General features: G+C 38.6%; 1 protein-coding gene across 2 annotated transcripts; it reads left to right on the forward strand.

Moving 5' to 3' along the window:
- Positions 1-3,283: 3,283 nt before the first annotated feature.
- Positions 3,284-11,332, forward strand: CAV2 (caveolin 2). 2 transcript variants are annotated; one of them, XM_030308277.1, is made up of 3 exons: positions 3,284-3,881; positions 4,194-4,381; positions 9,093-11,332. In XM_030308277.1, exons 1-3 carry the CDS (start codon positions 3,732-3,734, stop codon positions 9,241-9,243), a joined length of 489 nt encoding a protein of 162 aa, XP_030164137.1. In that variant the 5' UTR covers positions 3,284-3,731; the 3' UTR covers positions 9,244-11,332. The 2 variants fall into 2 exon arrangements, with proteins under 2 accessions (XP_030164137.1, XP_030164138.1); XM_030308278.1 differs by lacking the exon at positions 4,194-4,381 and having other exon boundaries at positions 3,633-3,881.
- Positions 11,333-12,060: the final 728 nt, after the last annotated feature.

Genomic DNA, 12,060 nt, shown 5'->3' on the forward strand with positions numbered 1-12,060 from the left:
ACCCTAAGAATATAAAAAAGTCCCAAATCTCCATTTCTTCAGCTATAATTATTCAAACTGTTCTGTCCCTTCTGAGGGAATAGCAGTCGGTTGCAAGATAGACAGGGCCTGGTAGTTGCTTCTTGTTGGTCTCTTGATGAGGTATATGTATCCCTCAAGAAATACCGGCATTATATTGAAAATCTGTAACTAATCACCGATAATGGGTTCTTCTGAAAACTTTACAGACCAAACAAGTATCCTCAAGCTTAATTTCAAAAACCCCTGGAGTTTCTGACAAATTGGTATTACAATTCTGAGATTAATCTTAAGCGTAAGTGTGTAAGTGGACAGCTGGAACTTAATTTTTCCCATTCACATGAAGAACTGCTTCAGCAATGTCCTATCCAATGGTTCTCAGCCTGAGAAAGGAGAGGAAAGGTGATTTGGGCCCCCAGGGGACATTTGGCAACATCTGGAAATGTTTTGGGTTGTCACCACTGGGGAGTGCTACTGGCAACTAGTGGGCAGAGGGCAGGGATGCTGCTAAACACCCTGCAATGCACAAGACAGCGCCTCACAGCAAAGAATGATCTGACCCAAAATGTCAGTAAGTGCTGAGGTCAGAAAACTGGTCTACTCCAAATGCTTTAAACATTATTAAACCATAATACCATAATGGTGAAATTAAGAAGTCATTATTATTTTCATTAACGATTAATTTGCACAATGGCAGTTTGAAAAAATAGACCCTGCCTAAAGTTTTATGCTAGCTATAAAGCTATACAGAGGGGAAAAAAGACACATTTGTGAGAGGAAAGGAAAGGAAAGGAAAGGAAAGGAAAGGAAAGGAAAGGAAAGGAAAGGAAAGGAAAGGAAAGGAAAGGAAAGGAAAGGAAAGGAAAGGAGGAGGGTAGAGGGAGGGAGGAAGGAAAGGAAGAAAGAAGGGAGGGAGGGAGGGAAAGGGAAGGAAAGGAAGAAAGGGGAAAAGGAGAGAAAGAAGGAAGGGAAAAATTACTTATTTTTCTTCATAAAAGCATTCACGATTTTCAATGAACCAAAAAAATAATCTTTCTCAGACAATACACTGAGAAAAGTGAGGAAAAAAATAATTATAAACTATCCTACTCATAAATACTCATCTATTATCAAGTTGTTATTCTTCAAATATATTAATATAACATCTGAAAAGTAACCCTCTTATCAGAAGCTGTGATAACAACTAAAAGATGAATGCATTAGTAAATTGTTTAGTTCCCTTAGTTATAGGGCAATTTAAAAAAAAATTAGAGAAAGCTATTGAAGAGAAATCCTGTGGTTTGGGAGATACTACAGTGTGCTCAGCCATTTAGCTCCAACCCACTTCCTATCTTATCCTTTTCCTGGCAGATTTCCCTTCCAGTTAGTAGGGACCATTTGCTGTGGCAATCATTGGTTTAAACTCCTTAAGAACAACAGTAGCTAACATTTTCTAGGCATCTACTAATAAGATAAGCAAAATCATTTTTATAGCGTCTCTAAAAACAATCTTTGGTATTAAAATGGTGAAATGAACAAGAATTTCATCAAAATAAGAACCTTACACAGATCAACCCACCATGGTGGAGGTGCTCAAGAAAAATTGATAGTAAATGTATGAATGAATCCTCCCTCCTTTTTTAAGCATTATGCGAAATACAACAAGCCTTCTTTTAACTTCGGTTTTGGAGTTACATTTTCATAAATACCTATCATTTTACAAATGAATCTATAATCTAAACTGTCCCATTAAGACAATGTTAATTTCTTCTGCTTTTTGGCCTCCTGGCCCTGCTGCCTGAAAAATGAGTCAATTATTTGTGGTAACTGTTGCAAATGTCTTACTAATCCCACTGGAAATGTAAATGTGATCAGAGGAAAGAAAGGAAAGAAGCCCTAATGCCAGATTTTCAGCCACTGCTTAAGCTCACTCTAGCACTATGGGAATGACTTTCTTCTTCAGGAACATCTTAAAATCTGGGATTATTTTAAGGAAAACAAAATTTTACAAAATGTTATTTAGCTGTAAACTCAATTATTTTCCATTTCCTGGTAAATGGTATTACGAATTTTCTTAAGGATTAATGTCTTCTATTCACTTTGATAAACAGTTTCGGACAAGTACTCTAGAAGAGCCCCAACTCTCAGTCATCTGCTTCAGTGAAAAGAGGAAGTAGAGAAGCAAAATGTCTAAGTCATCACTTTGGACTGAACTAAACATGAACAAAATTGGGACAGAAAAGAAAGAAAAGAAGGGGCAAGCTGGACCACCTCTGGGAGAGGAGGGGCACCATGGCAGGCTTGAGACTCAACCACGGTATTACAACACTGCTATTCTTACGGGCTAGTAGCAGTAAGTAAACTCAGCATTTAACTTAGAAATACTATGTTTGGTCTCCAAAATATTTTTCCTATTCTGATCCTGCTCTTTGTGTATAATTTTTATTGTTTCAAAAACTTTTTTTTCCCCATCAGAAGTAATTCTTCAAATCCAGTTCACACATCAGGATTTGATACATGCGGCAAGTTCCAAATGCTGTGTATTTCAGCAATACTTGACTGCCTTCCTACTATGCCTTAGGCACAGAGCAAGCCTCAGGCACCCCAAGTCTGAGACACATTATTTTGCTTTTGGCAGATTTTCACTGAGTACCTTCCTCCCCCAAACAAGTACCTAAGTCCACCAGACTTTTAACCCTTTATACCCCTTTAACCTTTAATCCTTCCCTCTGAAAGCTTTTGAGTAGTCAGCAGTCTGGGTCTTCTACTGCAGTGTGGCTTTACCGCAGGGGTTTGTTTACAAGTTTCCTACAAGATAGTTGTGGATGTGACTGCATCTCAGAGATAACTGAAATCTTTCAAGACTTGATTCAGAAGAAAACTAAGCGTTTTAATTTAGAAGGAAAAAGAGATACCTCCTCTCTGCTCTGAGGGAGCAAACCCCTAGGGGTAGTGAGCTCACCAAACCAACTCCATTTCCTCACCTTGCCTCCAACAGGCTCACACATTCTGTGGGCGCCGGGATAGATGCATAGCTGATGCGCTTGCTGGATTCTCTAGCACTTGTGGGATTGCCTGGCAATCAGGAGTGTCATAACTGTGTGTTAGAGACCACGTAAGAGTTTGACGGGAATTTAATTCTCAGTAACTCTGTGAAGCAGCAACGACTCCTCCCATTTCACAAGGAGGTAGCTGAGGTCCCGAGCACACATGGTAAATGGTAGAGCAGGGAGAAGACAGATCTTGTGCTTCTATACCGGCGCTCCTAACCACCTAGCTGTCTCCCAGCAGTAAGTGCACCACCCCTGAACCTGCCAGCTCTTAAGGATCACAGTTCTAGGCATCAAGCGATGAGACCCGGGGAGCCCTCCGGCCCCTCTGTGGCGGGAATACAGGTCCTGGTGCCCGGAGCACGCTTCTCCCGCCTGTGCAGGGCCGGAATGTGCCTGTTGGGATGGCGCCGGGCCGGGGACAGACGGGGACCTGGCCAGAAAGTGGCGGCGGGAGTCCCGGGCGGGAACCACCTCTCCGGCTGCGTCCGGTTCCCGCCCCTCGGGCCCGGCCGCAGGGCGGGGCTCGGGTCGGGTCCGGGCCGGGAGCGGTAGCCGGCAGCGGGAAGCGGCCGCCGCCCGGGCCGCGCCGGGAGAAGCGAGGCGAGGCAGGGCGGGGCGGGGCGCGACGGGAAGGGGAGGCCGCGCCAGGCCGGCTGCAGCCGCCGCGCACCGAGCGCCACGATGGGGCTGGAGACCGAGAAAGCAGACGTCCAGCTCTTCATGGACGACGACTCCTACAGCCGCCACAGCGGCGTCGACTACGCTGACCCGGATAAGTTCGCGGACTCGGGCTCCGACCGGGATCCCCACCAGCTCAACTCGAACCTCAAGGTGAAAAACAGGGGCGGGCCGTAACCTGGGCCGCGCCACGGCCTGGGGGCGCTGGTGCTCCCCCTTTACCCTAGCCCGGATCCCACCCTCCACCCTCGCCACTGGGTCAGCCCTGCGGGGTCCGAGACCCAGAATCCACATGCCTCGGGGTCGCTTGTGTAACCAGGAATTCTTAGCCAAATTCCTGTGCGCCCAACTTGACCCTGAGAAGATAGGGCAGCCCAGCCCGCTTCTCGCACCGGAGCACCCCTGGTTCCCCGGGGGGGCCGCAGGTTGGTGACAGTTCGGGATCCCTGTGTCTTGCCTCTGCAGGTGGGCTTCGAGGATGTGATTGCAGAGCCGGTGTCTACGCACTCCTTTGACAAAGTGTGGATCTGCAGCCATGCCCTCTTTGAAATCAGCAAATACGTGATATACAAGTTCCTGACACTGTTCCTGGCTATCCCCCTGGCCTTCGCTGCAGGAATTCTCTTTGCCACCCTCAGCTGTCTACACATCTGGTGAGAAAGGGCACACAGGGGTGGACCAACTTTCTGAAAGTAGGAATGTTCTTTGCCACCTGCCCCCTTCACTCCCCTTCTCCCAGGCCAGCTTGCAAGAAGGTTCATCAGTTCACCCACACAGTAGCAAGAACTGGGAGATCTGGTAGGGCGTATGCTTTCTTTAGAATCACAGGTTGGTTGGGTTAGGAGTTTAAACAGAAGTAATGTTCCTCTGTCCTCGGGTGTGATTTTCCTTCCGATGTTAATAAGGCCCAGCTGACTGGAGGTGGAGACCTGGAGGCCATGCTTCCTGCCACAAGTTGTTCTCTTACAGGTTTGAGTTAGGACTTGTGCCAGTGGTTCTGGGCTAGGCTCTTATTTCTTTCATCACCTTTTATTCAGTCACCACTTGTGCTTGGGGTAAAACAAAAGTGATCTCTGAGCAGAATGCCAGTGACAGTATAACTGAACAGGGATATCAGACCTGGCTAAGCAGTGCTATGGAGGGCTGCTCCAATCCTGCCACTAGCAAATGGCAAGGATGAGACCAGAGGAGATGCCATGTGTGTACAATTGTGAGGGGCCCTCAGCACAAATGAATGAAAACTCAAGCTGCATAGGATAATGAAATGAGAAGTCCTCCAAATTACTTTTCTGCCTATGAGACATGGAGAGTGGCATCAACTTCAAGGGAAAGTAAGTATAGAAACCTGCTGGGCATTGGTAGGATGTTTTGAGTAAATTTATTCACACTCAAAATGCATCATAAAACCTTGAAGAATATTTTAAGCGTTAAAATTTTTTTGAAGGAAACTTTTATATTTACCAAGAAGTTGTGTTGTTATTATATTAAAAGGTATTCACTTTATCCTGAGAGAAAGAACATTCTGGTCACTCTGGAGTATTGCCACAGTTGTCAAGCTTGTGCTTTAGGGCAGTCCTGGTGACATGTATAATCCTAAAATGCCTTGGTGTCTTTCTTAATCACTTCATATGGTATTGCCATACCCTAACACTTGTTGTGTCCATTGTTAAAAGTTAAGAAATTATTCTCAATTCCCTTTTACCTTGTAAATCAATATCCTTTAGTCACTTAGCTAGCTAGTTAGCTCAACCAAATAAATTTACTAAATGCTTGGTTTGTGCTGGGCACTGGGCCCAGGATGAGTAAGACAGATGTAGTATCTGCCCTCAATTTACTCCTAGCATATCAGGGCAACTGGCTAAGTATAGAAGTAGATGCTGAGGAAAACTCTGGTAAATCTGTTGAGGAAGGGGGAGGCACTAGGAAGTGTATGTAGAGAGAAAGGAGTCTAAAAAGAGGGGTTTTTCTTAAGTTTATTTTATTATTCATTTTGAGAGAAAGAGAGAGTTTGTGCAAGCAGGGGAGACGCAGAGGGAGAAGGAGAGAGAGAATCCCAAGCAGGCTCCTTGCTGTGAGCAGGGAGCCCAAAGTAGGCTTGGACCCATAAACCATGAGATCATAACCTGAGCCAAAATCAAGAGTCAGACACTCAACCAACTGAGCCACCCAGGTGCATCTAAAAAGTCTTTTAAAGGGTAAATAAAAATTCACCAAATAAGTAAAGGACAAAAAACAACTATTTAATTTGATCACTAAAGATTGACAACAACTAAAATATATTGAGAGTGCCACAAGACTGGAAGAGGATGAAAATCTTTGCCTTTATACATAAGCAGATTCACAAAGGCCAGATGTATAGTTAGCTCATATTCTGACATTAGCATATGGATTTTTAAAAAGAGGCCTCAGCCAGCACATAAAACTCTGGATTCCTAATGAACTGAAGCCAGTCATCTAACCTCAAAAATGTGACACATTGAGTAACCACATAGCATATTGTGAAATGTTGGCTATGAAGCTATTTGGAAGTATAGAGTGCCATATTTACAATCAACAGAGCTGGGCTTTCCTAAAGCACTTGCTGAGGAATTGAAAACAAAATGGTTTTCATTTACTAAATGGTGGAAAGCTATAAGTAAAGCTACAATTACCCAACAATGCTTCTCTTCACCTGGCTCTCCTGAAAATGGAAGGTGTTCTTTGTATGTGGTGCTTCCAATGATGAATCATCAAATCATTTCTTTTTCAGTCACATAAAATGTATTCTTTAACCTCAGCTTGCTTTTCAAATTACATTCATGTGGAACATTAATATTTAGCCATCACCCATTCATCATCAGGCAGCTGTGATTGCAAGTAGAGGAGTAACTTCAAACAAAAATGGTTAAAAGTTAGTTTATAAAACTAATTTGATAAAATAGATTTATCATTAATAGATTACATTCCCATGACATGATAAGACCAGACCAAGGAGAGGTCTTACAGAACAAATCTATTTGAGTAAGCCTTTCTTCTGTTTCACTTCCTTTTCTTTCTTTTTTCTTTTGGCAGGGAATAGGGGTTGTTTATTATAAAGAGATTGGTGGCCAAAGCGATGAAAGTATGCAGCAATAGATATTCAAACCACATCACTTCCTCACCGTGGATCTGATTTTAGATTCTTTAAACAAACAAATAACAACAAGAAAAACACCTGGAGCTCAATCTGGTGATATCGGATCCTAGGTCAGAAGTACAGGTCATTAGGGACCAGTGGATTGTATTGATACCATACCACATTCAGATTGAGATAGCCACCTTTAAGCAACAGTAGATTATTGGTCATAAGGGGATCATATTAAAGAAATGTGCCTGGAGCTCCCTTACCCCTTGTTTTTGTTGGGATGCAATTCAGATAGATTGTCCAACTTATAGAAATATAGTGGTAGCACTTTCACTTTTAGAAGAAGTATTTAATATAGCAAATTGCTAATGACAATGCAATCTGCATGATACTATAGTTAATACAAAGCTAAATAAAAGTCTCTGTCCTAAACGCTTTGTTATTCAATGGAGGAATGTATAATCTTATAAATTATAAGATTTCTTTACGAAGTGTTTGGATCATTGGATCTTCTGACCCACAGTGAGAGAACAACAACTTAAAGAAAATTAAAATGAAATTAAAATAAATTTAAATAAAATAGATTTAAATAAAATTAAATTAAAATGAGTTCACCACATCCTATCAACTTAAGTCTCAAATGTGAGCAACTGTACTTTGCTGAACTAGAAAGTCCACTTTGTCCGCTTAATTCCCTTTTAGGACATGGAGATCTAAGAAGTTATGGGGAAAGAAAATGTCTTAGCCTAAGGAAGAGTGGAAAGTATATTGTACTCTCAGTGAAGTAGATTTGGTTAGGAAACTTTCTGATTTAAAGTTTAGTCTTAGAGTACATCAATTTGAGATTGTTTTAATTGTTTTCACTATACTGATTTCAGATTGTTCTGAAACAATACATACATGATGGCATCATATATACATTATAATAGTAGCATCATAAAGACATTCCAAGGGTATATAATAAATGTTAATCCCTATAGCCAATCATAAGAGCTCCTGTTCATACTTTAATTTGTAGTGATATGCCCAGGGCCACAAATCAAGTGAGAAACATAATGGGATAAGAAGTCAAAAGTTGTCATCATTCTGGTTTCCATTCAACTGTTTAGCTTTGAAACACCCAGTAATTAATTTTCTTTAAAAATTTCTTTAAGTCTTTAGCACTTAGAACAAAACATGAGATAAATATAAGTGTATAGACAGTCAGTATGAATAATTCAGTATTCTAAAAATATCTCAATCAGACATTTGCCTGGTCTTCCTTTCACTTTTGACTAAGCACAACAGACCTTTATTTAAGTCACATTTTAATAGCAAATCAAGAAAATCAACCTTACTTCCTTGTGCCCATCCAGATAATAATAAAAATTCCATTGAGGCTCCCAGCAATTCCTGAGTGTTCAAAGATACTTTTGTGCTCAAATAGCACTACTACAACAGAGAGCATTATTCAGAGGATTACATAGAAAATTAATCAGCATGAAGAATATGCACGTTTGCAGTTATCTTAAGAAAAGACATAGAAAAAATAATTTCAGGATAGTCTAGGTTGTTTGTTTTGTTTTGTCTAAGAGTTTTGACAGGGTTCTGTCAAAGTATTTGCAGGGTTCTTTTAACTCTACCACACAGCTCTTTGTAATGACTATGAAAAATTAGTAATATTAAGTGTGACAGAATGCTAAATTCACTTCAGCTCGAACGTTTAATAAAGGTCAAGGATGTCCTCACTTAAGGAGCTCCGATTCTAGTAGGAAAGACAGAAATATAGCCATCTACTTATGATATCCTTTGGTAAATTTGAGGATTAAGAAATTTTATTTTAGTACTTTAGAAGCACAAAAAAGGAGTCTCCAACCCAGCCTGGATGAAGGGGTAGGGAAGTGGAATGAGGAAACAGGAAAGGCTACCAGGAAATAGAACCTCAGGGAAAAATGAAGAATTAAGCAGGTTAATGTTTAGGGGCAGCAATCAGGTAGATATATTTACCGTTTTATTTATTTTTTGTTTTACTGATTCAGACAGCATGCCACCAATAGAAAGAGTACTGGTATTTGTCATCTACATGCCTGTTTATTTTTTTAAACAACATATGTCTGTGCATCCTATCACTATGTGGGTCACTATTCATTTACCTGTTTCAAATGTTCGACCAAATTTAGGTAAATTAGGCCATTATTGTATCTTTCCAAGCATGTGCAAGAGTCAGTGGCCTTATTTGGTAACATCAATAATCCTTACACCATTCTTTTCCTCCATTCCAGGATTATAATGCCTTTTGTAAAGACCTGCCTAATGGTCCTGCCTTCAGTGCAGACAATATGGAAGAGCATAACAGATGTTGTCATTGCCCCATTGTGCACAAGTGTAGGACGCAGCTTCTCTTCTGTCAGCTTGCAACTAAGCCACGACTGAACACTTGGACCCCAGGTCTAGAGATTTGGATACTGTAATACTTCTGTGTTGTTTTAATGTAAAAGCACTACTGTTCTGTTCATTTCCCAATTGTTCTAATTGAGCAAATTTTAAAGATAAGCAACCACTTTTAGAAATGTTTATTGGCAGATCTTTTCAAATAATCCTTTTCTAATTAATAGCCAAGGATTTCATAACAAACTTTATAGCCCGAATTAAACAGTAGGTTGGCAACACTTAATGTTAAAGGAAGACAGTTTTTGCTTTAGTAAAAAAGTATACATTTCATAATGATGAATTTATAAAGATCAAGGGACACTTCTTAAACACTATACTAGTTTTGTCACAACTGCTCGTAAATAATATGCAATTTCTTATTTTTTTTACTCTGATTGTAATACTTTTAAAATTACCTTTGCAGAAAAACTCATGGCAATACTTACGGGAAAAATATGTACAGAAAAAAAAAAAGGTCCTAGGAATTACAATAACAAAAGCATGCAGTGGTAATAGATATCAAATATAATAAATAAATGTGAAAATAGATTCATGAACATCTGTTCCTTTAAATAAGATATTGTTAACCTGCAGGTCTATTTAATAAGATGTTGCATTTTACTGTATATTTTGTACTTACTGTAAATGTTGCTCTAATCAGATTGCTTTCAAGTACTTTTATTATATTATCTTATTGAACTAATATATAGAATGATTAAATGTATCTTTCCTGGGGAACTTCATTGGTGAGATTGCACTGTCTTGATTATGTGAGCATAAATATCTTCTTTGGGAATAGACTATAAAAGAGCGATATATAAGATTTTTCTTTTTAAATTTTCTAACCAAAATCCTGAAAAGTTTTCTGACTTAGGTTTTTCTGGCTGTGACCTTAAAAATAATCCAGATCTAAATGGTATTTCATCTAGGAGATGCTTTCTCTCTTATAGTTAGAAATTAAACCTGTATTCTGCATTCCTGTTAATATCTCATTTTACCTTCAAGTAATACTGGTGCTATTTAATAACACTCAACATAAAGACTATTTATGACACTTAAGTACTATTTCAACTACAGTGATTCATGGAGAAAGACTTATAGGAAAGTTGTCAATTTGTTGGGCCCATGCTATTGAGTTCCATATATATAAGTTAAAGAGTAACAGATACAGACTTTGAAGATGTTATCTGATATGGATTTTGTTAGTATAAAATTATTCTTATCATTTTTGAACTGTAAAGTCCTATTCAATGTTATAAGTCACTATTCTTTTAAAAATCTCATTATCCAAAATGATAGGCATGTACAAAATATGTTTATGATATAAGTGGTTACTATAATTTCAATATCATAAAAGTCTATAAATGCTCAAATTTCAGAATTATTATCAGAACCTGAATTAACATTCCTCTGAACATCTTCATAGATGATAAATCTTCATTCAGTGAATATTAATTTTACTTTTCCAAATTACTAGGACTAGTGAATATAAAGGATGACTGAACTGGAATACTATTGGGGTCAAAGTAAACAAATGATTAAATTATAAAATTCCTATCCTTTTGAAGATAGCTACAAAAGAGACTTCAAAATTAGAAAAGATTCTCATGATCATTACCTTAAAACATTACCACTCTTTTGATTATATAGATTTTATTATGTTAGTTAAAAAGGTCAGTCTCATGACTACAGTTATACTATAAACAATACAACTATGTATTTGAAGTGTTTTTTTTTTAATATTTGGATCTGTTGATTGGCTAAAAGTATTTGATTAATAAAATATGTATTTAAATAAATCATATCTTTCCAAATAGCTATTGACAAGTTTTAAAGCCAAAATAAATACACATAGTCATATAACAAAACCTATTAACTTTTAACAAGTGAGATATATGACTTCCTTATTTCTGAATAGCATTGATTACTGTCAAAATGAATTTTTACTGAGACTTGCCATTAGCTATTTTATTTCATAGACTGAAATTCTGTACCAAGTGATCCAGGTTTCATGTGCAAACATGTTAGTTCTTTTCTTCAGGGGTGGGGCAAGTAGGTGATGAGTCTCTATAATAAACTTTCTAAAAACCCATAATGTGTTCATTGTTTTTATTATATTAAATACAAAATTGGTCAATAAAGAACCTTTTTAAACCTTGTTAAAACCCCATAATAGAAAAAAAAAATATGAGTTATTGCTTATTCAGGAACGTATTTGTGAAAAATTATGGGATTGGTAATTTGTTTTCTCAGCACTTAAACTGGTTCCCTATAAATTTTTCTATCATTTGATGAACAGTATACACAATGAATTGTTCACAAACCCGTCATACTTCATCTTCCTCATGAAATGAAAGTCTCTTGCTAATCCTAAATAAACTGATAGTTCTGTTTTCAATTTTTTAAATAAGAAAGTAAAACAACATAAATCACATGTACTTGGATACTGGTGCCATGAAGCCAGACTAGAGTTCAAAATTATTTTTGGAAAGTGAGTATGTGAAGAGTAGCTGCTGATATTGGCATGGATTTTCCCATCAGTTAATCTGGAAAAATGACCAGCTTCTAATAATAAAGCAGGTGTTTGGCTTTTTAAAATGCTTTTTATAGTTTTGAAAAATTTTCCTCTTTTCAATAGTCATCCACATCCCATTGATTTATTTAGATGCCTTTCTTGGGAAGCAAGTGAAAGGGCCCTGCCTTCCAGGTTAGGCATCTGGATTCCAGTCTCAGCACTGCCATTACTGAGGTGTGTCACCTCCTGCAAAAGGTTTCACCTCGGGCTCTCAGTTTTCTTATCTTTAATGAAAGAATTGAACA

The sequence above is a fragment of the Lynx canadensis genome, chromosome A2 (assembly GCF_007474595.2).
Source record: "Lynx canadensis isolate LIC74 chromosome A2, mLynCan4.pri.v2, whole genome shotgun sequence".
Lineage (NCBI taxonomy): Eukaryota > Metazoa > Chordata > Mammalia > Carnivora > Felidae > Lynx > Lynx canadensis.

Excerpts from the sequence above, each read along its gene's own strand:
- CAV2 (XM_030308277.1), top strand. The coding sequence starts at position 3,732 with ATGGGGCTGGAGACCGAGAAAGCAGACGTCCAGCTCTTCATGGACGAC. Across the intron at positions 3,882-4,193 it reads AGCTCAACTCGAACCTCAAG|GTGGGCTTCGAGGATGTGAT; the intron begins GTGAAAAACAGG and ends TTGCCTCTGCAG. Across the intron at positions 4,382-9,092 it reads CTCAGCTGTCTACACATCTG|GATTATAATGCCTTTTGTAA; the intron begins GTGAGAAAGGGC and ends CCTCCATTCCAG.